Raw genomic sequence first — 26,300 nt, forward strand, 5'->3', positions numbered from 1 at the left:
AGTGACAGATGTGGCAGGGCCTGTCCCCTCCCTGCCCTCACCTCTTGTCACTCACTCTGTTCTGGCCTCAGCAGCCTCTGGCTGTGGCGGCTCCACAGTCACAGTCCTGCCTCAGGACCTGGTGCAGGCTCCTCCTGCTGCTGGGAGGCTGTGGGGCTCTCAGACGGCTGGTTGCTTCCCAGCTCCTCCGTGGATGCGGCTGTGGCTCAGGCTGGAGTCTGCTGTCTGGCGTCAAGTGCATCCTCCTCTCTTGGTCCTGAGTGGCCTCTGGTGAGGGACCTGGCTTCTCCGAGCCTCGCCCTCCACATCTGCTGCGTGGACATGATGATAGCGCCAGTCTTGTGGGCTGATGGGCAGTTTCAGTGAATCAGCAGCGCTGGCCTCATCGCACGGCCACGCTCAGCAGGAACTGTTCCTGGGCCCTTGACCTGTTGCTCCGGCTGCTCCCCACAGTGACCAGCGGGCCAGAGCTGGAGGCCCACACGGCAGGCTGTACCCCGAGGTTCCTGCCCCGCTCTGTGCCAAGCCTGCCTGCCCTGGCCCAAGACCTCGACATGATTCCTGGGGTCACCACCAGGGAGAAAGGGTGGGTGCTGGTGTCCATGGTGGTGCCAGGGACCTGCTCGTGGGCTGCAGATGTGGCTGCTGCTCACTAAGGGAGCAGCTGCTGGAGGAGCAGCGGTGCAGCAGCAGGTCTGAACCAGGCAGGGTGTGACTTACGATCAGTGGCAGGGAGTGGCGCCCGGGGCCAGTCCAGCCAGTGGCCAGGGAAGGCCTCTCTGAGGAGGTGCCATTTGATCCAGGCCTTATCCGTGAGCTGGGGCAGAGTGTTCCACACAGAGGAGAAGCATGTGCAAAGACCCTGGGGCAGGACTGTGCCTGGCATGTGTGGGGAACAGTGAGGGGGCCGTGTGGTGGGAACACAGGGAGTAAGGGCAGGAGCAGGAGAGGCGTGAGGGCCGCAGGACGCACCGTGTGGAGTCCACCTCCATCCGCCCTTCCCCTTTGTCCCCCAGGGGCCATGTGGAGACCGGGTAGCACCCGTTAGTTACTGCCGTGTAACATTACCCCAGAGCGTCATGGCTTAAAACAGCGAGAAACACCTGTCATCTCACGCTTTCTGTGGGTCGGGAATCCGAGGGTGGCTTAGCCCCACACCTCGTGGCTCCATCTCTTAGGAGGTCACAGTGAGGCTGTGGGCCAGGCGGGAGGAGCTGCCCCCAGGATGGAGCCTCCATTCCCTCATCTGTAAAATGGGACACTCCTAACGCCTGTCTCATCAAATGGGGCTGTGTGGTCAGCCTGGCTCAAGGGACCTCAAAGTGCAGGAGCCCCTGTGATACCCCTGGAGCCCAGCCAGGCATTGGGGACCTGGCTCGGCTGCCAACTCGCCAGGGACTTTGGGCAGGTCCAGGCCCTAGGGTTCTGGAAGGCCCCTGGGAAGTGGAGCCTGGGACTGAATGTGAGAACAGCCTCCACCTGGCTGGCAGCATCACCCCGCCAGCGACCGGAGGACTTGCAGCCACGGCCCCCACCTCCCCCTGCAGCCCTCGTCCGCTGGAATCCAGTGTGGCGTGTGTCTTCTGGTGCAGTGTGTGTTGCCCAGTGTGGGCTGCCGGAAAGTAAAAATACATCTGGGAGGAAAACTGGGCCAGGAAGCTTTGTACACCAGCCCTGAGACAGCACGTGGCCCTCCACTGGACACCTGCGGGGTGGGCGGAGCGCTATCCCTGGGCACTCTGGCCACTGTCCTCCAGTCTGGCCCCTGTCTACTGTCTGCCTCCTAAGCACCAGGCCCCGCGCCCTAGTTTCCCCTAGGGAGCCCCTGCCCACCCCGCCCCAGGCAGGGTGCTGCAGCCCTGGGTGAGCAGGACCAGGCCCCACGGGGTCAGAGCCTCCCTGCCCTGGGACTTTGCAGGGAACAAGAGGAAGGGGCAGCTGGTCCACCTTGGGCCCAGGCGTCTGCTGGGGGGTCAGCACCAAGGACAGCAGTGCTGCGACGGGGAGACAGAGTTCATTGAGGCTTGAAGCCCATCACCGCGGCCTCTTTGGTCTTGCTGGGTTGCAGACGTTTTTTGTGAGGAGCTGGGTGGTCTGTGTGGGAGCTGATGCAGCTGTGATTGTGAATGAGCAGGAGGGGCCATGTGCCAGTAAAACCTTGTAACAACTGCGGTGAGTTTGGTCCATGGGGCAGGTTGCTGGCCCTTGATTTACATCAACAAATATTCTCCCCCCCACACTCATCTTGTTTCTTCAAGGAGCATCCATTGTGTTTCTGTCTCGACTCACATCCAAATACCCCTTCTCTGAGCCCAGTTTCTTCCTCTAACAGGAGAGACTAGCAGGGTGTTGCTTGGGACAGGCTGGGCTGGAAGCACCACAGTCCGTGCTGGCTTCCAGCCCTTCATCTGATGTCCAGCTTGAGGGAACGTGTTGGAGACACTTGGGGGCTGCATTCCCACTGCTCTTCCCCGAGGCTTCTGACAGGGCATACTCAGCCTCCTCCATGCAGCCCTTCTGGGTTTCTCACTCAGCAGGTACTTGCTGAGGTCCACACCATGCCCAGCCGTGGGTGGGTGCAGAGGCATCCAGGACAGGAAGTGGAGCTTTTGGAGGAGTTGGGAGGGCACTGGGGGCAGGATTGTGGTGTGTTATGCAGAGGGGGTGATCCAGGCCACCAGGGGAGGATAGAGCTGGGGTTGCTGTGGCCCCAGGACAGGCGTGGGGAAGGTGAGCTCTGCCCAGGTGTGAACCAGACATGGCTTCTCTCTCCTTAGTACCTGCATCACAGGGATGGAGCCATCCCTACCCAGTGATGGTGTGGGCCCAGTGGAAGACCTTGCACAACCAGGCCCGTCTGCCTGGCGCAGAGCAAGTTGCTTATCAAACCCCCCAGGCCCTGGGCTTACTGGCTGTGCAACCTCAGTCAGGCTATGTGGCTCTGACCCCGTTATCCGGAAACTGGACACCAGAACCTCCTCCACCCGCCGCATCCCCCCTCTCCTCCACTCCAGCCTCGGGGTAGCTCTCAATATAGCCAGCAGTGACCTTGCAGCCTTTGAAGCCAATGGGCCTCAGCTTCCCCAGCTGTAAAATGGGTCGAATGGCAGTTATCTCCTGGAGGTGGTGAGAGGGTTGGAGACTTGGCTGGATAGACCCTAACCTGGGAAGGCCGTGCGTGTGTGTGTGTGTGTGTGTGTGTGTGCGCACACACATGCTGTAACCTTTCATTACAATGCACTTCAAACAGAAGACAGAACAGACTGGATAGTACAAGTAAGTGCATTTTTGTCATGAAATATTTTAAATACCAGAGAGTAATATAATAAGCACCCACATCCAGGCTCTGCCTCCTGTCCCACACATCTTTATATGTGCTCCAGATCTCCCCCCAGCACTGCCTGGGTCAAAGTCAGGTCATCCCCTGGGTGCCATCCTGGGCGCTCCAGGGTGCTGGGCACACCTCGGTCCCATCCGCTGGATGCCAGGAGCCCCCAGTCATGACGATCACAGATGTCCCCAGGAATTGTGCAGTGTCCTCTGGGGGCAGGATCACCAGGGTGAGAACCACCTTTAGGGCACTCCCCTCACCCGGACCCCTGGGTGGCCTTTGCTGGGTCTCCTCTGACCCGTCACAGAAAATATTTGCTGACTCCTGACTTAAGGGAGAAACAAAGATTTGTTTAACCTGTGTAGTAACACATTGGTGTCTTTTATATTCTGAATTTTTCTGGGCACTTAAACTCTTTTCTTACTAAACATCAGGCAAGGAGCCAGTTCCCTCTGGAGTATTTTATCCCTAAAGCAGGACCCTGGACATAGGGGATGGCCACTGAGTTTGTTAGGGGTGCTCCTGTATGTCCGTTGCTGCTCACTGCTCACTGGGATCACTCACATTTGTGGGCAGAACCTCAAAAAATATTTCTCTCCAGAGTTTAAAAACACCTGACATGAAAGGTCAAAATTCACCTTTAATGTGGAGGGAAAATATTAAGAACGTCTTCAGTTGTACGGAAAAGTTGAAAGAATTGGAGAATTGGAGTGAGTGTCCACTCATCACCACTCAGACCCTACAGTGGGCGTTGTGCTGTGTTTATCCCTCCAGCACCTGCCATCACTCATCCTTTACTCTCTCCATCTAACCTTTTGAATGCATTTCAGAGCTGCAGACAGCACACTCCCTTGGAAACACTTCAACATGTGTTTCATTAACTAGACTTTGATATTTTCCAGCATGTTCTTGGTGATGTTAACTACTCTGATCACCCATTAACTTTAGACTTCTTAGCCTTCCCTGTCGTTAGTACTGGTGGTAAAAGTCTGAGATAACAACAAAAATATGGAAGTTCTTTATTCTGCCACTGTGTGATATTTACCCCAGATTCATACCTATTCAGTGCCACACCAGGTGTGACCCTGGTGAAGGAAAGATTAGCAGCTCCCTGTTAATGTCTGTTAATCAGAGAGATCGGGTCCAACAGATAAAAATTAACTCAAGTGTGAAACCAGGGACAGGGGTGCATAAAAGAGTAAGAGCAGGTGGTGGTCCAAAGGGCAGAAACTCCCGGATCTGCTTGCAGTATGACCGCAGGTGAGTTACTGGCATCTGTCTGGCCACCTTGCTCTGCTCCACTTAATTCAGTGCTTGGTCAGTTGGTTCTGTTAGATTTAGATTTTGTAAAAAAAAAAAAATCTATCTTTTCAGTTTTCATCCCTTTTCTTTTTTCTTATTTTATTGCATTAGCCAGTTCTCCCACTGAAGTGGTAGCCCTCACAGCTTCACTCTTGTCTTGTGGTTGATGTTAATGTGCTTACTGTTTGTACCTTTTTCTTCCTTTTTCTGGCTACATTGCATGGCTTGTGGGATCTTAGTTCCTTGACCAGGGATTGAACCCATGCCCCTGCAGTGGAAGTGTGGAGTCCTAACCACTGGACCACCAGGGAAATCCCCTACTTGTTTTTAAGTAAAAGTTGTTCCTGTCCCCCAACCCACCCCTACTTCCCCCACCCCCACCTTCCTCTAGTTTCTTAATAGCTTTTTCGACGTGACTTTTCTGTTGAATTTTATGGAACGCTGTTCTGGATTCTGAGATGTGATCATAAAGTTTTTCACCTCTGACTTGGGATCACTTCCTAAATTTCTCCAAACCCTTGCTTCCTTCTGTAAAATGGTGGTAAAGAAATGAGATCACTAAATCAGATGGTGCCTGGCTCAGGTGCGCACAGGCGCCCTCTGGCTGCTGTGGGAGGAGCAGACCTCACGTGAAGGGCAAGAATATGGATCCAGGCGAGTGAGCATGCTGGCTTTGTCTGTGTAGATTTGCTCATTTTCCAAGAAACCTAGGTTTATCTCCAAAACATTGTGACTTTGAAAGTTGACTCAACTCGCACTGACCCTCTGCCACCAGAGAGAAAGCCCAGGGAGGGGTTCCCGGTGGCATAACTGGGGGATATACTCACCAAGCTTGGGGCTGTGGAGTGAGTGGGTGGGTGTGTGGGTGGGGGGCCTGAGTTCACACCTCTGCCTGTCACTTTCCTGTGGGGACCGCCAGCTTCCAGGTCCCCATGCAGACTGGGAGGCCAGTCCCCGTGTCACCCAGTCATCGTGGAGTGAGGGGACGAGTTGAGGGGGTTCTGGGACAGGGCCCGCACAGCGGGGAGTGTGGTGCTGGCCGTTACCATGTCGCTGCCATCATAAATGCCTTGTGTGGGGGTTTTCTACCGTGTGTAGTCTCACTGCCTGTCGCCTGGGACGTCTGTAGTCGTCATGACTGGGATTATATATACTGGGAGGGAGCCCCTAGCATCCAGTTGGGGGGCCAATGTGGCTCCACATCCACAACACCCCAGATGCCCCACAGAGTGACCCTCCCCTCATGTCTGCAGTGCTGGGGGCCTGGGTTAGCGAATGGGCCTTGGGGCGCCCGGAGCCCCACACTGTTCGCGTCCTGTGCAGCACACTGAGGAGAGGCTGGGCTCGCAGAGTGTCACAGCTCAGCTGAGAGCTGTGGTGGGGTCCCCGTGCTCCTGTCTGGTGTGATTGCAGTGTACAGAGGCTGAAAGAGGAGCAGCAAAACCTTGGGCTTGATCTTGTGTGTCTTCCCCTCTCCAGTGGCTGATGTTTACCGTGTTTTGTGGACATCTCGGTCCAAGATAGGTCAGAAATAGGACAAGCTGGCCTTACCCCACAGGAGGTGGGGGAGCGCCAGCCTGGAGGCTTGGCTGCCCTTCCTGAGCTCAGACACCTCCGTCTGGCTGCACGACCTCATCTCAGGGTGGGGCAGGGGACCAAGGTCCTGCGTCTTCTTGCTTCGCGGTATCACTGCTGGAGGAGCGGGGTCTGGAGGAGGTCCTGGAGCCACATGTCACTGGGTGGTGGTTTTGCAATTAACGAGCTTCTTCCTTTAAAAAAAAATTTTTGAGCCATAGTTCACATAGTATAAAATTAACTCTTAATTAAAATGCACAATTCAGTCATTATATTTGCTTTGTTGTGCCACCACCACGAAAATCTAACTCCAGAATACTCCATCAGTCCCAGAAAGCCCTTAGCAGTCACCCCCAACCTCCTCCCCCTCAGCCCCTGACAACCACTCACCCACTCTGTGTCTGTGGATCAGCCTGCTCTGGATGTTTCCCGTCAGTGGAGTCACACGTTTTGCGCCCTCGGGGCTTCTCTCACTGAGCCCCGTGCCCTCAGGGTCGCCACATGGTGGCCAGTGTCGGGGCTTCTCTTCGTGACTGAGTAATCTGTCACGTGGGTACCGTTAATGCTTTTGTGACTGTGAGGAAGCAAGTTGGATGGAGAGCGTGAAGTGCTCACTTCTGTCTTCATCTCCCAAAGGCTGAGACTAGGTCCTTGTATTCCTCTTGGACATGCTCTCGGCCTCGAGGAATGGTCCCTGTATCAGTTAGCTGCTGCTGTGTAACAGCCACCTAGAGCCACAGGGCTGCAAACTGCACACACTTGCAATTCTGTCATCTGGGTTGGGCTCAGCAGGCGGCACACAGTCTAGGAGGCTCCTGCACTCACAGGCCTGGGGGGTGGGGGGAGCCTGGTCCTGCCCCCACGGGGTCTCCCGCAGGGCCTCAGCAGGGACCTTGTGGCTCAAAGCCACCCACCTTCCTCACACTGCAGGGTCCCTTCTGCTGGGTTTGGTGGCTCAGGGTGGGTTGCCTGGCTGCAGGGGCTGCAGACTCCTGGGGTCAGCCTCAGAGTCCTCCTTGTGGGTTGCAAGCAGAGTTCCCTCGGTGGCTTGTGGGTAGTCTGTCCACTCTGGTCATGGTGGACCAAGACTTGGGGGGGCCTGGCCCAGGGGGACTTTGCTCCTGTGGCCAGACCATTCCAGTTGATGGGACATTTGAGAGCGCTGGCCCCAGTGCTGCTTCCTGGCTCAACTGCCTCATACTGTCTCATTTTCTCTGAGTCATGGGGAGCAGCCCTCCCCTGGGCAACAGGCGGGCAGTGATCCCACAGTGACCGCCTCAGGCCCCCCGCCCCTCTCTGAGGCCTGCTCCCCTGTGCACTCCAGACAGCTCTGCAGGGGACAGGGCAGACCTGATGCCCGGTTACTGGGGATATGGAGAGATGACACACAGGCACCAGGTGGGGCCCAGTGCTGGAAGACAGAGAAAGCCAGAAGGTGGGGAGAGTGGCCTGGAGTTAGGAGGGCAGTCTGGGGTGAGGTGATCAGGGAAACAGCTTAGCTGAAGGGGTGATGTCTAAGCCAGGTATTGGCTGAAGCAAGGGAGCAAACCCTACAGAGGTCTTGGGAAGGTCGTTTCCGGTGGGGAGAATGGCCCGTGCAAAGGCCCTGGGGCAGGACTGTACCTGGCATGCTGGAAGCGAATAACAAGGAGGCCCGTGAGGAGCAGAATGAATGAGGGGGAGAGAGAGAGAGGGAGGGGACAGGACAGGTCGTGCAGGGCTCTGTGGGCCGCATGGATGACTTGGGCTCTTATCTCCAGGGAGGTGGGACCCAGGAGGGCTGTGGGCAGAGGCGGCGGCCAGGCCGGGGTGGGGCCTAACTCTGGTGCTCACGGGTACCCTCTGGTGGCTGCTCTGGGGAGGACAGACTTGGGGAGTGCAGTTTTCCACGTGGTACAGGATGGGGGCTGAGAGGAGCCAGGCAGAGGTGCACTCTGAATGGACTTTGAAGTAAAAATAACCTAGTGTTTCTGCTGAGGGGTAGATGGTAAGGCTGCCCTGCCCCCGGTCCTTGGGATGTGTCTTCTCTGCCTCAGTTTCCTCATCAAATGTAAGAGAAGTGGTCTTGTATATGCCAGGGGAGGGGTCCCGCACCAGCAGCCTTCGTGGGCATCTGTGAGGGGGCCAGCCCGAGGCACAGCTGTGTCCCCAGTCCCCCCCCAGGTCTCAGCCCTGCCTCCCGCCTGCAGCGCCTCACGCTCTCCCCCTCCCCCGGCTATTTAAAACCTAAATTTCCTCGAAAACGGGGTGGCTCATTCAAAAGATAATTGGTCACGGCTTGGGCTGGGAAGAGCGCAAGATCTTGGTCCCTGCCGCCCCCAGCCCAGATGGCAGGGGTGGGTGCAAGAGCCAGCTGGCTGCCTGGCCCCAGAGCTGATGGGCAAGGCTCCAGAAGGGCATTTCAGAGAGCGGGTGGGCACGCAGATGGCCGGACTCCGGGGGAGAGGGAGAGGAGTCCCTAGAGGGGACGTCGGGGTGCATGTCTAGGCAGAACCCTATCTCAGGTGTGCTGGCTACTTCTTGCCCTTGCTTCTCCCCCTGCTCTGCTCCTGCTCTGGGCACCCCTGCCTGTGACCTGGGCTGGCTCAGAGCCTACCTTCTGCCCTCCTGGCCTCATGCCTGGGGGGATTCCAGGTGGGGTAGGGCTGCCCCTTTATCAGCCAGTGTCCCTGAGCAGGGCAGACCTGGCTGGACTTCACATCTGGCACTGGTGTTGGCCGGGCCCCTCCCTCACAAGCCTGAGACTGCGGAGGCCTTGGTGGTGGAGAGGGCAGGGACCACGGTGTTGGACTATCTCAACCCCGGGATGAGGGGTCAGGAGCTGCAGAGGATGTGGGTGGGCCCAGGGGTTGGGTTCCAGGCTCAGGTGATCCAGGCAGACTGAGAAGGAGATGCCTGGGGCCCCCAGACAAGGTCTGGAATGTTCCATTCAGTCCACTGGCACTTCCTGCCTCATCCCCCGTTCCTTCCCCCACACCCCAGACGCAAAACTGTGAATTGTTCTGCTGTTGGGCAGCCAACGAAAATATTATGTCAGCTTTCCAGCACCTTCCGCCACCCCCCCACCCCCAGGCCTCAGGGTGGGCTGAGCCCAGGTTCGTCCTGTGGCCATGGAGCCCCACATGTCGCAGGTGGGCTGGTGTGTCCCCTCCTGGCGCTGTCACAGCCTTCCAGGGATCCGTGGGCTGTGTCTTCCAGGAGAGTCCCTTCTGTGGGCCCTGGTATGAAGGGCCGAGCCAGCTGCTCCCTGGTTCAGTTTTCCTGTCTCCTGATGGCGGTGGGGAGGGGCGGGGGGTGTGCACTGCGGGCAGAAGGGTGCTCAGGAGAGGCCCCACCCCAGCCAGCCTGGCTGCACCACGTCCATGCCATCTTGGTTTTGTGTTCTTTATTGAGAGATAATTCATAAATACCGTAAGACTCACTTGTAAGTGTGTAATTCAGTTTTTCCTGTGTCTTTACAATGTTGTGCAGCCGTGACCACTGATTGCAGACCATTTTCATCCTCCTGGAGGAGGCCGAGTCCCCATTAGCCATCCCCAACCCAGCCCTGGCCCAAGCCCGGTGGGCAGAGAGCACGTTCTGACCCCTGACCCGTCGTCTGGGCCTGCTGCTCTCTGGTGGCCCTTCCCGCCCCCAGCTCATGGGCCCAGGGCTGGGTCCTCAGGCCTCTCCCCTCCCCCCTCCCACATCTCCTGGGTGGTCTTGTCCACTCTTGGGGCTCAAACCCCATCTAGCCCCCAGACAACTGACTCCAGCCGGGGCCTCCCTGAGCTCCTGATGTGGGGTCCAGCTGTCCCTCCCATCTTCACGCAGGGGTCTCACACTCAACATGGCCACCCTGCCCCCGACCATCCCCCACACCTCCTGCCCTGCCCCCATCCTGGCTGATGCAGCTCCATCCTTCTGTGAGTTGCTCCAAAATCCTTAAGTCATTCCTGACACCTCACTTTTCTTCAGTCTGCCTCCAGTGAGCACGGCCTGTCCGTCCTGACTCTAGATCTTCCCCGATGCCCACTTCTCTCTCACCTGCTTTGTGGTGGCCACCCATGGTCCACCCCATTATCTCCCCATTATCTCCCACCTGGACCAGCATGCGCCGCTCCCCCACCCCCCGTCTGTCCCCCTACGGCCACCCAGAGGTGCCTGTGAGCACCTGAGTCAGGTGTCCCACCTTATCCCAGCCCTCCAGGGCTCCCATCTCCCTGAGGTAAGAGCCCAAGCCTTCCCTTGCTGATCTGACCCCCCACCTGTCTCTTCATGTGGTCCTCCTGGCACTCGCTGTGCTGTCCAGACCCTTCTCTGCCCGCCCTTGGCTGTGTGCCCTAGAAGGTGGGGCCAGGACTGTCCTGGTCACCACTTGCTTCCCCTCCACGCTGACACCTGGCAGACACCAGTGTATGAGTTCCCCCTTGCAGCTGTAACAGATCACCACAGACTTGACCTGCTAACTGCACCGATTGATTATCTCACAGTCCTGGATGGAGCTAAATCCAGGCATGGGCAGGGCCCGTCCCTCCGGAGGCTCCAGGGGAGTGCTGGCTCCCCCGTTTTCCAGCGTTTTCCAGCTTCTAGAGGCGCTGTGTCCCTGGCTCACGGCCCCTCCCTCCATCCTCACAGCCAGCAGAGCAGCATCTCCTGTCTCTCTGCCTCTGACCCTCCCCCTCCCTCTTATGACGACCCTGCAATGGCACTGGGCCCCTGGGAATCCAGGATCATCCCCATCTCGGGTTTTAACCCCACCAGCACAGCCCATTCTGGGACCAGAATATGAACACCCTGGGGGTTGGGGCAGATATGTGCTGAGCACTCGCACTGAACAGATAACCCTCAGCAGAAGCCAGCTTTCTGGGTGAGGATGCCGGCTCAGCGGGGCCCGGGCTTGGCCAGAGGCCCCCGAGGAGCTGGGCTGGAGGGGGTGGTCGTGGTCCCGAGAGGTGAACGTCGCTGGCCTTCCACAGGGGCCGTGGGGCCGGGGGCCGGGGGTGTCCTTGGCTGGCTGGCTGGCTCTCCATCGCCTGGCGGCCTCGGGGGCTGGCGCTGTCACTCTAGCCTGGGCCGCAGCCGCTGATCACTGCCGCTCTCCGTGCTTGGGCTCCCCAGCGAAGGGCTGTGCCTTGTCTCCACCCGCCCTCCCACTACCCCTGCCTGCAGAGCTGCGTCAGCGTGGTTGCTCCGCGTCCACCCCCATATTGCGTCTCCAGGCCTATTTACCACGCGGGGTCCCTACCACCTCCCCAGGGGCGCAGGGTGTGTGTGGGGGGCGGTGCTGATGGCAGAGGCCAAGGGTCCAGACTAAAGCGTCCCTTCTCTTCCTCAGGTTCGGCCCAGAAAAAGACAACCCCAGCAGAGGTGAGTGTCCTCGGGGGCCCACCCTCCCTGCCTCCCGAAGGTGGACGGGGCAGCACCCTGCCCTGCCCGCGTCCTGCTCCGTGGCCTTAGGCGTCTCACTGCACTTCCCTGGGCCTCAGATGCTGGCATAGCAAATAGGCACATGTCGTCAGACAGTGGAAACCGTCTGTCCCACCAGCATCTTGAGTTTCTGGGAGGGATGGGGTGGGTGGGGAGAGCCCCGAGGGGCCTGGAGAGGATGGCCCCTGCCTGTCCCTGTCAGCAGTACCTTCAAGCCGGCCTTCCCCCCCACCCCCTGCTGTCCCATACCTGCCCACCGAGGGTCCCACTGGTCCTGTCCCCAGGCAACTTTTCCTGGTGGTGGCCACTTGCGTGAGCCCTTGGCACCCTGTCTCTAGCTTGTTAGTTTCCGGTCACTCCTGGAAGCCACCTGCGAAGGGCCTCTGAGCCCTGTTGTCTGAGGAGCCATGAACAGCAGGTTAGAGGACCCCAGGTATAGCGGGAGCCACCCTGACAGCCATGTTCCCTCCCAGCCAGGCTCCTCTCCCAGGACGCTGCTGGGCACCCAGGGTCCTTCCTGGGACGGCTTTGCCCATCTGCTGGGGCCCTGGTGGGTGTCCAGCTGACAGGCAGTGGGGAGCCAGCGAGGGGTGCAGAGCAGGGCTGGCAACTAACGTTGCCTGAGGGAAGCCCGCCCCCTGGTGGCCAGCGTGCAGAACAGGCTGGTCTGAGCCCTGTGAATGGTGGCAAGTATGCACCATCTTTGGGGCGGCCTCGGCCCAGCTCTTGAGCTGGTGTGTCTCCTTCAGGCCCCGTGGCCCTGTGCACCATCTTTCCCCTGTGATGTCACACATGAGGGCCAGTGGCTTCCACACAACTTTGCCAGGATGTCACTCGTATGCTGTGGAGCTGGCAGGAACCAGCCTGCTCCCAGACCAGCGGGACCTCTCCCTCATCCGGGAGGAGATACTCCCATTTCAGTGCAAAGCGTTTCACCCGGCCACGTCTGGGAACATTTGTGGTTGTCACAACTGGGGGCCTCCTGGCAGTGAAGAGGTGGGACAGTGATGTTGTTATGCACCCCACAGCACCCAGGGTGCCCCCCTAGAGAGTGACTAGCCCCAAGTCAGCAGTGCTGGGGGTGGGGGTGACCTTGGGGTGGGGGTGACCCTGGAGTTGGGGCTTTTCTCCCTGCAGAGGGCCCAGGCTGCTGACTTTCTTTTCTGGAGGAGCCGGTGGTCCTGGTCTGGGTGTGGCCCCTAGATGTGAGATGTCAGCCCCCAGAGAGGAGCCCCCGTGCCCACAGCCTACCCACCCAGCCCCCGCCCTAGACTCCAGCTGGGATTTCCAGAGCATTCTGGTTTCTTGCCAATTCTGAACTTCTTGCTTTCTCTTCCCCAGGTCCCACTGATGACTGGACAGCCCGGCCCTGGCCATGGGAAGAAGCTGGGTCATCGAGGCGTGGACGCATCTGGCGAAACCACCTACAAGAAGGTTCCTGCTCTGCCCTCAGTCAACGGGGGTGGGACAAGGGGGCCCCCCAACGTGTGCACGGGGCCCACGGAAGGTCAGGTGTGGGCTGTTTGTAGCTGGAGGCTGCACCACCTGCCTGGCTCCTCAAGTCACTGTGGCCTTGACTGTGACCTTGGGTGAGAGGAAACTGCAGCTTCCTCCCGTCCCTTGGGAGTGGGGCGGAGGTGAGGTTGGGCCAGGGCTTTGCGTGGTGAGCTGGTCCCGCTGCTGCTGGTCCTCTCCGCCTGGTCACACCTCCTAAAAACACCCACCTCACTGAGAGCAAGTGTGTGCAGTGAGTGAGTCACCCTTCTGAAGTGTTCAATTAGACGGTTTCTAGAGTATTCAGAGCTGTGCAGCCATCGCCAGAGTCAATTTTAAAGCATTTCTCTCACCTCAAAAGCCCTGTCCCCATTTGCCTCCCCCATCCCCTGACAGCCAGGAACCCACTGTCTGTGTCTGTGGATCAGCCTGTTCTGGACATTTCCCGTCAGTGGAGTCACACTCTGTGTGTCCTTCTGTGTCTGCTTCTCTCACTGACCGTTGTGTTCTCGGGGCCATCCACGTGGTAGTGAGTGTCAGGGCTTCCTTTTTGTGGCTGAGCGATGCTCTCATGGGCGGGGGGACCATGGTCTGTGTATCCACCCTCCACTGATGGACCTTTTCTGGCTGTTGTGAGCAGTGCTGTTGTGAGGGCTTGTGTCCAGGTGATTTTGGGGACTGCACTGCCCTCCCTGGGCCGCAGTCCTAGTAGTGGAACCGCTGGGCCCCCCGGGGGGGTCACAGGTCGCCCTTGGAGGAGCTGCCACACAGTCCACCGTGGCCATCCCATTCTCCATTCTTGCCAGCTGAGCATGGGGACTCCACTCCCCATCCTGAGTGGTGCTGGTCTGTCGATCTGTCCCTCCCGATGCATGGGCAGCAGGTCTCACTGTCTAGATTTGCACCTTCCCGGCATCTGGTGGTACCCAGCACCTTCTGTGCTCACTGGTCATCTGTGTATCTCCTCTGGAAGACTGTGTTCAGTCGATGTCATCTTGAGGGAATGGATCGAGGTGGGGCTTCAGGAGGAGGGGTGGGCACTTGGGAAGGGCTTGACGCTGCAGCGGGGGTGCTGGGGACCCGAGTCGGTAACTTGAGGACCAAGGCGTCTTTCCTCGATGGTGGGCGTGTTGCTTAAGGCTCATGGTGACGGTGACGTGAATGGCAGTGCTGACAGATGGACAGGCAGCTGGTTCTTCTCTAGGGAGGGTGGCATGAGGGGCCCCAGGAAGGCCAGTGCCAGGGTGGAGGACTGGGATGCAGAGAGGCAGATCCCTTTGAGAGTAGACAGAAGGAGCCCGGGTCTCAGAAGGGAAGCCTGGGCATTGCTGGATACTGTACTCCTGCTTCCCAAAAGAGAACCCTGGCAGTGGTAGGCCCTCCGCCACGTCGGGGCAGTTCTGAGCTATAGGAACCTTCTAGAATGTGGATAGAAAACAGGCCACAGGGCCACATGGTGGTGTTGGAGCCTCAGCCAGGCTACTTCCTGGCCGTGTGGTTATGCAGGCTGAGTGGCGGGCCTGAGGCCAGCACGTCTGTGACGGGCTCGGCAGGTGCTGCCTGGGGCCCCCTTGGAGGTAATGGGTGTCAAGGGCTGAGCCACAGGCCGGATGCTGCCCCCTTCATCCTAAGGGGGCTTCCTATCCTGTCTCGGACCCTGGCAGCCAAGGGATGGGCCCCAGGGGTTTTGATGCAGCTGGGTTTCCTGCAGACCACGTCCTCTACCCTGAAGGGGGCCATCCAGCTGGGCATCGGCTACACCGTGGGCAACCTGAGCTCCAAGCCAGAGCGTGACGTGCTCATGCAGGACTTCTATGTGGTGGAGAGCATCTTCTTTCCCAGGTACCCTGCCCGGGCCGCTCCAAACCCTCTGTACTCTCCCTGCATGCACACACCCCCCCCTGCTATTCTTTCAGCCTTTTTCTCTGCTGGAAATGGCTCCGGCCCTTCTGGGCTCCCCTTGCCTTTGAGGTCCAGCCCTGTGTTAGTCGGGATGTTTGCTGCTGAATCAGAGAAATGCAATAGAACGGCAACTCTTAGAAAGAGAGGAAGACAAAAGTTTGTTGTTTCTCTCTTTCTAATATGTGTGTGTGTGTGTATACCTACACACACACACACACACACACACAGTCCAAGATTGGAAGATTGGTCAGGTGGCTCCATGATGTTGCTGGGCCCAGATTCCTTCTGGTTTCTCCACCGTCTTCTATGCTGCTTTACAAACCAGTGGCTGCAAGAGCTGCCCAGGTTCCTTCCATCACAGCTGCATTCCAACCACAGGAAAGAGAAGAAGAGCACATGCCCCTGCCCTTTAAGGGCATGACTAGGAAAAGACCCAAGTAATTCTCCTCCCATCATGGGATTGTGCAAGCACAACACCCTGATCATGCCTGGCTGTGGCAGAGGCTGGCAGTGGTCTTATTCTGGGTGGCCATGTGTACACCCCACACTGTGGGCTAATGAAGGAAGGGGAAGGTGGTCATTGGAGGACAATCTGAGACTGGCCACAGCCCTTTGACCCGTGTCCAGCATGGGAGCCCCATGTCACTTTTTGGGTTGGCTATTCGGGTGCCTTGGGGCTGGGCCTGGGCAGGCAGGCAGACTGTTGGTGGGGGAAGGGAGTGTACATGGGCCTGGGTCCCTCACAGTCTCCCCCCTGCTTCCTCTGCAGTGAAGGCAGCAACCTCACTCCCGCCCATCACTTCCAGGACTTCAGGTTCAAGACCTATGCGCCTGTTGCCTTCCGCTACTTCCGGGAGCTCTTTGGGATTCGGCCAGATGACTACTTGGTGAGTGTGTCCTCAGCAGCCTGGCTCGGGGGCTTAGATCGCCACCTGCTTGTCGTCCTCGGCCTCCATGGGGCAGGGACATGGCTGCAGCGTTGCTGGGCTCCTTGCTCAGGTTGTCATCTGGGGCTGGGCTGTGGCCTCAAGTGGACACAACTGCATTGGGTCCCTTCCAAACCCCTGGCTTCATCAGCCAGGCTCTGTCCTTGCTGGCCAGGACATCCATTCCTTCCAGATACTATGGTCTCCTCTGTGATTGTCCCATGGAGCCGACCGAGACCACTTCTGGGATCACCCACCAGCCCCTGGGCCTGTGCGGTGTCGGTGACCACCCTCATCCATCCACCATCCCCTTTTCAGTACTCGCTGTGCAACGAGCCGCTCATTGAGCTGTCTAACCCCGGTGCCAGTGGCTCCTTGTTCTACGTCACCAGCGACGACGAGTTCATCATCAAGACGGTGATGCACAAGGAGGCCGAGTTCCTGCAGAAGCTGCTGCCCGGCTACTACATGGTGGGGAGCCCGGCCACCCCTGGACTTAGGCCTTTCACCCTCTGCTGAGGAGCTCTGGGTATCCCCACCTTGGGAACTACCCCTCCTGGGAGCCACCCCCTCCAGGAACTATCCCCTCTAGGCAGGCCTTGACAGGCCGTCCTGGGTCACCGAGCCTCACCCGCAGGACCCCCTCACGTGGCGAGCAGGAATAGCCATCTGGGCCCTGGTGGCCATCCCCCACTACTGACCTCCCAGAAGTCATGGCTTTGGGCCTCAAGTCTCAACAACCGGTGACTTAGACAGGCACTGGGGAGGAACTGGGCTATCAGCTGGCACTCAGACCCTTGGGGGTGTGGAAGCAGGCACCTCAGACTTCCTGGCCCCCAGGGGTGAGGGTCCTGATACACACCCAGATGGAAAGTGAGGACCCCTCCCTGAGGGCCAGCCCTCCCTGCTGCCTGGCAGGCATGGCCAGGCCCTGGGCAACTTTGCGCAGATTGTGACCTGTCCCCCGCCCTGTAACCCGCCTCCCCCATCTATGATCCTGGGTGAGATCCTCATCTCGCCTAGGTCGGAGGTCAGCAAACATTTTCTGTAAAACATGAGAAAACAAACGTCTTCAGCTTTTTGAGCGCAGCCTCTGTCTCCGTGGCTCCGCTCTAGTGAGAAAGCAGCCACAGACAGGGCGAGAGCAAGCGGCCCCCGCTGAGTGCCAATAGAACTATCTGCCGAGGCTGCCGTGTACATTTCATGTAATTTTCACATGCGGCAGGACACTATTTTTTGTTTGGTTTTATCAACTTGCTGACAATGTAAAACCATTCTTAGTTCCCAGCTGTACAAAGACAAGTGGCCTGGGACTTCCCTGATGGTCCAGTGGTTAAGACTCCATGCTTCTAATGCAGGGGGCACAGGTTCAATCCCTGGTCAGGGAACTAGGATCCTATATGCTGCGAGGCACAGCCAGAAAAATTAAAAAAAAAAAAGACAAATGCCCTGATGCCTAGAGGCCGAGCAACCCCCATCCCCTCAGGGCAGACTAGGGAGGTGAGAGACCTGGGTCTGACCTAGGAAACCAGGCCTAACACCTTGGGAAGTCCCCTGGGGCCCTTTATGGAAAGGCCACATCTCCCTGGGCCTGACCATGTAGAAACAGACCCTCCTGGCGCTTTCGGTCAGGTGGGGCGATGGGGAGTTCAGTTGGCTGGGTGCTAAGGGCAAGGAGGGAGGGCAGGCCTCAGGGAGGTGGTCAGGGCAGGCTTCCTGAGGAGGTGGCCTCTGGCCTGAGCTCTGAGGAGCAGGCCGCAGGGTGCTGTGTGGGGTCCCAGCAAGGCTCCTGGTGTCCTCTCCACCTGCCCTCTCCCCTCCACCAGAACCTCAATCAGAATCCCCGGACACTGCTGCCCAAGTTCTATGGGCTATACTGCGTGCAGTCGGGCGGCAAGAACATCCGCGTGGTGGTGATGAACAACGTGCTGCCACGCGTGGTCAAGATGCACCTCAAGTTCGACCTCAAAGGCTCCACGTACAAGCGGCGGGCCAGCAAGAAGGAGAAGGAGAAGAGCATCCCCACCTACAAGGACCTGGACTTCATTCAGGACATGCCCGAGGGGCTAATGCTTGATGCCGACACCTTCTCTGCACTCGTCAAGACCCTGCAACGCGACTGCCTGGTGAGGAGCGGCCGGCTGGTCTGACGGAGTTCCATGTCCGAGCCCCGTCCTCCCAGCTGTGACATGGGGATGCTGGGAGAAGCTAGCGCTGTGAGCCGGAGAGATGCCCCACCCCCCACCGCACCCTCACAGGCTGTGTTCCTGCTGCCAAGCAGAGCCTCGGGGCAGCCTGAGGTTTTCAGGGCTCAACTCAGGGTGCACCTCAGGGCTTGCCTGACCTGAGTGTTTAAGTGTTTAAGGCTTTGAGCTTCTACTGCAGGAGGCACAGTTTCGATTCCTGGTCAGGGAACTAATATCCTGCACGCCTGTGGCATACCAAAACAAAAGCAAAACCAAAAAAACTTAGAGCTCTCCTCAGACCCAGGTCTGTGCAGCCGCCCTCCTCCACAGGCAAGTATTTCTTAGGGAGAAGGAAGGTTTGCCAGGCTCATCCCAGGTCTTGCCGTTGTGGTCCACCCTGCCCCCTATTGGCCTCAGAGGCGAGGATACGGAGGTCTGGAGGGGGTTCAGGCCAGGCCTGGGTCTTCCAGGGTCCGCCCTCACTCTGGCTCCCAGACACCCCAGAAACCACCAGCCGTCTCCATGCCCCAGGGCTTCCAGGCCCCATCCCCAGTGCCTGCGTGTCCACATCCTGGGCTGCACCTCGTGGTCTGGAGCAGGCTGGAGGCCAGTAAACCGGGCTTCTGAACCAGGGCTGGGGTGGGGTCACAGCCGGCCGACCCCTGACCCCTATTCCCGCAGGTGCTGGAGAGCTTCAAGATCATGGACTATAGCCTGCTCCTAGGCGTCCACAACATCGACCAGCAGGAGCGTGAGCGGCAGGCTGAGGGCGCCCAGAGCACAGCCGATGAGAAGCGGCCGCTGGGCCAGAAGGCGCTCTACTCCACAGCCATGGAGTCTATCCAGGGTGGCGCCGCACGCGGGGAGGCCATCGAGACGGATGACACGTAGGTGCCGGGGCTGGCGGGCCCGGGGGAGCTTTCAGCTCTCGTCTCTGCCCCAGCCCCCTTGCCAGGCAAGAAGTAGGCAGGGGGCAGGAAGAGGGGGAGCCTTGAGGAAGGTGAAGGACAAGGCCAGGTCCAGAACCTGGCGAATTCCTGGTTTCTGGTTTGTAAGCCAGCAGCGCCCACCCGTCCCCACCCCCTGGGCCCTGAGAGTTAGATATTGGGCGCACAGCTATGGCCAGGTGTTCTGACGCTGACATCTGACTCAGTCAGTCAGTAGACAGAGGTCACTGGCCAGCCCTGTGGGAAACACAGGTACCCTCGCCCTGGACCTAGGGGAGTTAAAGCCTCACTGTAGGCAGCAAAGCTGGAAAGGTGTTGGAAGGCAGCCAAGAGAAGGTGGAAAGGGCTGGGAACGAGGGACCCTTTTTACAGCAAGATCCCTGCCCACGACCCTGGGAAGAGGGGTGCAGGGGCTGAGAACGTTCCTTGCCTAGTGATGCCAGGTGACTGTGGGAGCAGCCAGGTCAGAGGGTCCAGATGAGAGTGTGCCCCCTGACCCCCAACCTGGTCCTGCCCTCGGGGCTCAGGCACAGAGACAGACTCACGGGGCATCCCTACTGCCACCTCATGCAGGCCCTGGTCACTCTTTGGGTGTCTTGGGCACTGTGAGGGGTGGAGCAACATTCCTGACCCTGGTCATGACAACCACCGCTGTCCCCACACAGCATCAGTGTCCCTGGGGATGGTCACCCCCGATGGGAACCACTGCTGTAGACCGGTGTCACAATTGACCCTGTATCACCATGCACAAACCATGTGGGAGCTGGCTGGACCCTCCATGTCCAGACCTTGTCCAGTCCTTACAGTGGGTGGTAGCCGTCAGGGTGCACAGGCAGCTGGGGGACAGGCTAAAGCTTGGCCACCAAACAGGGCCATCAGCTGAAGGGCCTGCCTGGGATGAGCGCGGGGGACCTGAGTGGGCCCAGAGCTCAGCCGTCTGGCGTTTGTAGGGTTGGTGCCAGGCCAGGCGAGACGGCAGGTGTGAAGGTGAGCGCAGTGTGGAGTGCAGCTGGCAGAGCCTGTTGGGGGCCTGGGCGTGCAGGAAGCTGCTGCCTCGTGGGCCTCACTAACTGCTCGGGCGGGCTTGGCCTGGGGCTGCAGCGGTTTTAACTCCCCAGCCTGCGCCCGAAGCCCAGCCTTGCCTGGGTGTGTACGTGCTCATGCATGCACCTGTGTGTGTGTGTGAGTGTACAAGCTCCATGTGTGCACGTGTGGGTGTGCATGCACCTGTGTATGTGTGCAAGCTCTGCGTGTGCATGTGTGGGTATGCGTGCACTTGAGTCTCATAGCCCGGATCCTTTGGCAGCCTCTGGCCTGCAGTGTTGACTCAGTGAGCGGGCCAAGAAGGCCACTCGACCCTTCTTTGTGGTGGGCTTCCCAGGTGTCAGGTCCCTCTCCGAGGGTCCAGCCAGGCGGCCACCAGGGAGAGTGTGGATCCTCAAGCTCTGGGTTCCATCACTCCTGCCCGCTCATCCCTCTATCTCAGTGCCCCTAAGTCCCAGAGCAGGTGCCCCTGGCTCGGGGCTCTAGGCTACCTCCAGCCTGTGCTCCTGACAGACAGGCCTCATCCCTGGGCTGGCTCCATGGGTGCTGACAGTCTTGACCCCTCTCCTCAGGATGGGGGGGATCCCCGCGGTGAATGGTCGAGGAGAGCGTTTGCTTCTGCACATTGGAATCATTGACATCCTGCAGTCCTACAGGTGGGTCCCCGCCCCCCATCCTGCCGGCGTGGCTGCATGCCCCTGGCCCGACTTCCCCACTCCCCAGTGAGAGCCTGGTCAGAGACAGATCAGGGCTGGCACAGGGCAGGGTAGAGAGTAGGGTGTCACTGGCTGGCTGTGGGCCCTGCTGTGTGCCAGGACTGGGCTGCCTCATCTCCTGCTGGTGTCTCCCTCCCAGTGTGGAGCAGAGCAGGCAGCTTTCCGAGCAGTGGGTGAGGGTTTCCATGGAGACCCAGGTGGGACAAGGTGGGCAGGACAGCCCAGGGCGAGCGGCCAGAGCCCATCCTAGGGCAGGGGTGTATGTCAAGGAGGATATCCTTCCGCCTGCAGCCCAGAGGCGTCTGGGGGAGCTGCCTGGAGGCAGCAACGTGCTCCCCAGCCCAGGTGTGGTACAGGGGCCTGGCTGGGGCACTGGGCACTCCCTCCAGCAGGGAGGAGACCGGCTCACCCTGGGCCACGGGAGAGAGGAAGGGCGGGCTCCGTCCCCCATGGAGGGCCACGCACTGCAGCCTTTCCACTTCCTCCTGCAGAGCAGGAGCGATAGCAGCAGCCGGCCAGTGGGGAGGGGTCAAGGGGGCCGGAAAGAGCGGGGTGGCCTCTGACTGGTACAGCAGGTGGCCTGGTTCCTCTCGACCAGGGCTCCTCTGCCCCCTCGATGCCAAGAACATTCCCAGTCATGGTGACCGCAAAGGTCCCCGGAGACCACCTGTGTCCCCTGGGTTGAGCTCACCTGGAAGAGACCTCCCCTGGACCTGGAGGTGTGGCTGATGTCCTGGGCGTTTTCTCCTCTGCAGGTTCATCAAGAAGCTGGAACACACCTGGAAGGCTCTCGTCCACGATGGGGTGAGCATCCTCTGCTTGTTCATTCTGTCCATCCATCCACAAACATCCTGACCATCACCCTGGACCAGACCTGGGTGCTAAAGAGCTGAGGGACACGTCCACTTTTTTGGAGCCACGGTCACAGGCCAGGGGATCAGGGCCGAGACAAGGCAGTGAGGCAGCCATGGGACCCCCGCAACCAGGGGCCTGAGCCATCTGTGAGGGTACAGGGTTAGCATATAGGCTTCCTGAAAGAGGGGACTAGGGGCCCCAAGTGAGTTAGAAGTGTGGACAGGCTGGGAAAGTCAGGGGCCAGTCAGGCAGAGAACATTCTGGAAGTATGTGATATGGAGGGGGTCTTGGGCCCCAGCTGCACCCAGGGGCAGCACTGTATAGCTCTGACCCCGCTGACCCTGCAGGTAGGGCCTGCTTACACAAATGGGCTCAGTTGTTCAAAAAAAGCTGGAAATTCGTGTCTTCCTGTAAGCACAGCCCAGCCATAAACCCTTGCAGTGAATTACTTCAAAGGGTAAAATACTGTGAGGACCAACTGCTGGGGTTAACCTGTCCACCTGTGGCCCTAGTCCGGCTGTGGACCCTCAGGCAGAGGCCTCTCCCCTGTGCCCCCACAGGCCAGTTCTTGAGTGCTAAGGGCTGTCTGTGTGTGTGCAGTCTGCAAAACCCAAGGTCCCAACAACTTCCCCTACTACGCCTCAGAGTGTTTTGAGGGTCTGGGGGAGCTTTCAGAATGTTCCCCCCTGGGTGGGGCCGGCCGGAAACCCTTCTGTGCGGTGAACCGACAGCAGAGGGGAAAGCAGATGGAGGGGTTGTGACCCTGTCAGACCAAGGTCAGCTCCAGAGGGGCCCAACCATCAAAGTAACCATCCAGGGGCTTTGCTAGCAGTTCAGTGGTTAAGACTCCAAGCTCCCATCATGGGGGGCACAAGTCTGGTCCCTGGTTGGGGAACTAAGATCCCACTTGCCATGCATGCACCATGGCCAAAAAAAGTAACCATCCAGGTGTGTGAACCCTGAGACTGGTAGGTGGCGCCACAGTGCTGGGGGCCAGCTTCTTCCTGTGTGTCCCTGTACACCCCAGGCGTTGCCCTTGGCACCTGGCCCAGATGGCAGCCCCCATTTCGGCTCCAACCAGATAGAGGGGCATCTTCCTCCTGGGGCGGAGAGACTCTTCTGCTGTCCTTGCTCACTCACCATCAACCAGCACGAGTCCCCAAGGCCATGTGACCACCTCAGGGCAGGCCGGGATGGGAGGCCCTGTGTCCAGATGCATTCTGTCACATTACAGCCGGGGGAGGCCGCGAGGCAGTTTCTGAGGACATCTCGGGTGGTCACACTGCACCTAGTAGTTGGGGACCAGGGATGCTAGCCCCACCCTAGGGCATAAGATGGACCCCCCAAGAACGACCGGCCTGCGATCAGCAGTGCTGGGGAGACAGTGCCGAAGCAAGTGAGCAGATTGGATCCAGGGACAGCCGGGGTGTGAGCCCAGGGGCCCTGCAGGATGGTGCCCCAACTGTGTGCCGGGCTGCCTGCCTCACGGGCATCCCAGCCCTGCGTCCTGACCTGCCTAGCAGCCTTGGGTCCACCCCGGGGCACCGAGGAGCAGTGCATGGCCAGGGCCGCCCCACCATGAGTGCAGGAGCTGGGTCTGCCTGCCCAGGACAAAGCCTTCCTTTGTAGCAGGGTCGGCTGCACTCTCCTTCCACCGCCCACCCCCCGCCCCGGCTCTAAAGGTTCTTTCCAGTTTCTTGATTTTGATGTTTATTCAGTTACCTCTTTGAATAGCCATTTTATGCATGAGGGTCAACAATTAAACATAGGGACACCGTTACCACGAAACCATCTCCCTGCCTCCCTGTCTCTGCCACCACTACCGGTTCCTGGGGTCCCATCCCCACAAGGTGACACAGCAGCCCTGACACGGGGACGCCCACGGGCCCCCCCGGCCCTCATCCCCTGCCTGCCCTCAGGCCCCCCTTCCCTTCCCAGGACACAGTCTCCGTCCACCGGCCCAGCTTCTATGCCGAACGCTTCTTCAAGTTCATGAGCAACACGGTTTTCCGGAAGAACTCCTGTGAGTGCCCGGGCCCTCTGGGTGGGGGTGCAGAGGGAGAAGGGTGGGAGGTCAAGAGCAGAGTAAACCCAGGTCCTGGTCCTCCGTTCACCAGCCCTAGGATGCAGTCAGGGACTTGGTCCAAGGAACAGGGCAGCTGGGTGGCCCCTCAGGGACATGGCATAGGGTGGGGGACCCAGGGAGCCCCCAGCCTCCGGGACTGGGTGGCTGTGTGAGGCAAACTGAGCCACTACCGTATGTGGGACAGTGGTCACCGGAGGCGCAGGAGAGGCTGGTGACAGGCCTTGGTGGGGCCAGGGTGGTGTGGAAGGTGTGTCAGGGTTTTCCTGCCTCTTTTGACCCATTGTTGCAGATAGGGACTTGGGGGCCCCAAAGCCATGCAGCCTGGATAGGAACCAGGCCCTTGGCTTCCTTGTCTGAGAGTCGGGTGGGCTGAGGCCCCAAAGTGCTAAGTAAACATTGGCAGCTGCTGATCCCACTGCTGTTTCCAGGGGGCTAGAGTGGAAGTTCTGGGTCCCTGGGATCCCATCTCTGCCAGTGGGCAGTACAGCGTACCTGGGCTCCTGCGCCCCCACCCTGCCCCTGCAGGCAAGCCAGCTGGACCGTAGGGCAGGCTTCCCCTACCGAAAGCAAGAGCAAAGGGTGCTGGCGGACAGGCTGGAGGCGGGGCAGTGGGGCAGCCAGGCCTTGGCACAGAGGGAGCTCTGGGGTGTGTGGGGCCCTGTCTGGGTGCTGCTGCAGGGCTCAGGCTCCCCAGCACCAGCCGCCCTCCCTCCGCAGCCCTGAAGTCCTCACCATCCAAGAAGGGCCGTGGTGCCTTGCTGGCCGTCAAGCCCCTGGGGCCCACGGCCGCCTTCTCGGCCAGCCAGATCCCCAGCGAGCGGGAGGATGCACAGTACGACCTGCGGGGGGCCCGCAGCTACCCCACACTGGAGGACGAGGGTGAGCAGCTGGCTGGGAGACGAGGGGGCTGAGAAGGGAGGGCCCTCTGTGCTGAGAAAGGGAGGGCCCTGTGCTGGCCCCAACCTGGATGGGAGGGGCTGGGTCACAGTCACCCCCCTCAGCCCAAGATTTGCAGCTGAGAAGTGGGGAGCAGCTGGGACTGGGTCCTTGGAAGAGCCGCAGTGAGAGCCGAGCACAGAATTCACCCCCCGCCCCCTACCATCAGGTGACAGGCTCCCATTATGTCAGAGATGCATGGAGACCTGGGAGGATGAAGTGCTTAATGGGGTCAGCCTGGTGTGCAGGAAGGTCCCTCCCATCTCCTGGGTCAGAGATTCCAGGCAGGGAGGGGCGGGCGTTGGGTGGCGGGGGGAGCATCAAGGAAGGGAGACACTGCCTGTGCAAAGGCCCAAGGGGCAGGACGGGGCCTAGCCTGTGGGTGTCCGGGGAACAGCAAGAAGTGTGTATGGCTAGAGCAGAGTGAGGCAGAGGCCAGTGGAGCAGGACCCTGAGGGGAGTTTTTAATTGAGAGCAGGGGATAGGTACTGGAAGGCCTTAGGCCGGGGGGAAATTGGAGCATATTTCTCCTTCTGAAGCTGGCGGGAACCACAGTGTGAGGTGGTGGGTGAGAGAGAGGACATGGGTAGTTGGGAGTGAGCCAAGTTGCAGGTAGAGCTCAGAGGCCTCCCAGGAGCAGCCCTGGGTGCCTGGCTTGCACAGGTGCCCACCTGCTCCTTCCCATAGGTCGGCCAGACCTCTTGCCCTGCACACCGCCGTCTTTTGAGGAGGCCACCACTGCCTCCATCGCCACGACCCTATCTTCCACGTCCCTCTCTATCCCAGAGCGGTCCCCCTCGGAGTCGTCAGAGCAGCCGCGGTACCGGTGAGTGGACCTGACCATGTCCCTGGGCCACGGGATGGGCGGGGTCATGGGGTGGGCAGGACGTTGATTGGGAGGGCCCTTACCCCACTTTTTCCGCGTGTTTGCGGTCTCTCTGCAGGCGGCGCACACAGTCCTCGGGACAGGATGGCCGGTGAGATGAGACCCCAGCCCTCTCTCCCACACCCCCTGCCCCCAGCCCTCCTCTGCCTTCCCCACCAGAGCCCCTTCTCTCTGACCACACCATTCTGAGCACAGATTCAAGTCAGACTCTAGAAGCGCAGAGAATCTCAGGTCACTTGGAATCTGTCTTCCACCTCGGTACCCAGAGGACTCATCTCCCACACTTGTCTGTTGCTTCTTCTTTCTCCCTTTCTTAGTAATATCTTTATTGTAAGAAATACAAAAGGAAAAACAGAAATGCCTGCCCCATGCCCGCTCCCCTCTCTGGGAGTAACCCGTGGACGGATTTTTTTGTCTCTTGCCAGAGACACTCATGAATATACAAAGAGACACACATTCGGGCCTGTCTCGCCCTCTCATTTCAACCAGTGTGCCTCTGGGCGCCGGCCTGCCCTCTGCTCTGTCACCGGCTGGCAGCAGGCCACCTGTGTGAGCAGGTGAGGTAGGTGCTGGTCCCCTTCCTCTAACAGGCTGTGACTTGCCCTCCTGGACATGTGGGTTGTTCCCAGTTGTCTGATCTTGTAACAGGACTGGAGTGGAGAGGGGTTGTTTTCTGTAATTGGTTTTTGGGGGTAGTAATTTCTG

The 26,300-nt window shown here is 59.3% G+C and overlaps 1 protein-coding gene across 4 annotated transcripts in view; it reads left to right on the forward strand.

Annotated features, from left to right (window-relative positions):
- The window catches only part of PIP5K1C (phosphatidylinositol-4-phosphate 5-kinase type 1 gamma), a 47,816-nt gene that overhangs the window by 11,936 nt on the left and 9,580 nt on the right, over positions 1 to 26,300 (forward strand). For all 4 annotated transcript variants that reach the window (XM_052643843.1, XM_052643844.1, XM_052643842.1 and 1 more), the window contains exons 2-14: positions 11,526 to 11,557; positions 12,959 to 13,051; positions 14,823 to 14,953; positions 15,783 to 15,900; positions 16,258 to 16,410; positions 17,766 to 18,065; positions 18,807 to 19,012; positions 20,689 to 20,772; positions 21,588 to 21,636; positions 23,626 to 23,710; positions 24,491 to 24,652; positions 25,397 to 25,535; positions 25,654 to 25,686. In XM_052643843.1, the coding sequence (XP_052499803.1) occupies positions 11,526 to 11,557; positions 12,959 to 13,051; positions 14,823 to 14,953; positions 15,783 to 15,900; positions 16,258 to 16,410; positions 17,766 to 18,065; positions 18,807 to 19,012; positions 20,689 to 20,772; positions 21,588 to 21,636; positions 23,626 to 23,710; positions 24,491 to 24,652; positions 25,397 to 25,535; positions 25,654 to 25,686 (1,585 nt within the window). The remainder of the gene's footprint in view (positions 1 to 11,525; positions 11,558 to 12,958; positions 13,052 to 14,822; positions 14,954 to 15,782; positions 15,901 to 16,257; positions 16,411 to 17,765; positions 18,066 to 18,806; positions 19,013 to 20,688; positions 20,773 to 21,587; positions 21,637 to 23,625; positions 23,711 to 24,490; positions 24,653 to 25,396; positions 25,536 to 25,653; positions 25,687 to 26,300) is intronic.

This window comes from Budorcas taxicolor, chromosome 7, assembly GCF_023091745.1.
Source record: "Budorcas taxicolor isolate Tak-1 chromosome 7, Takin1.1, whole genome shotgun sequence".
NCBI classification, from domain to species: Eukaryota; Metazoa; Chordata; class Mammalia; order Artiodactyla; family Bovidae; genus Budorcas; species Budorcas taxicolor.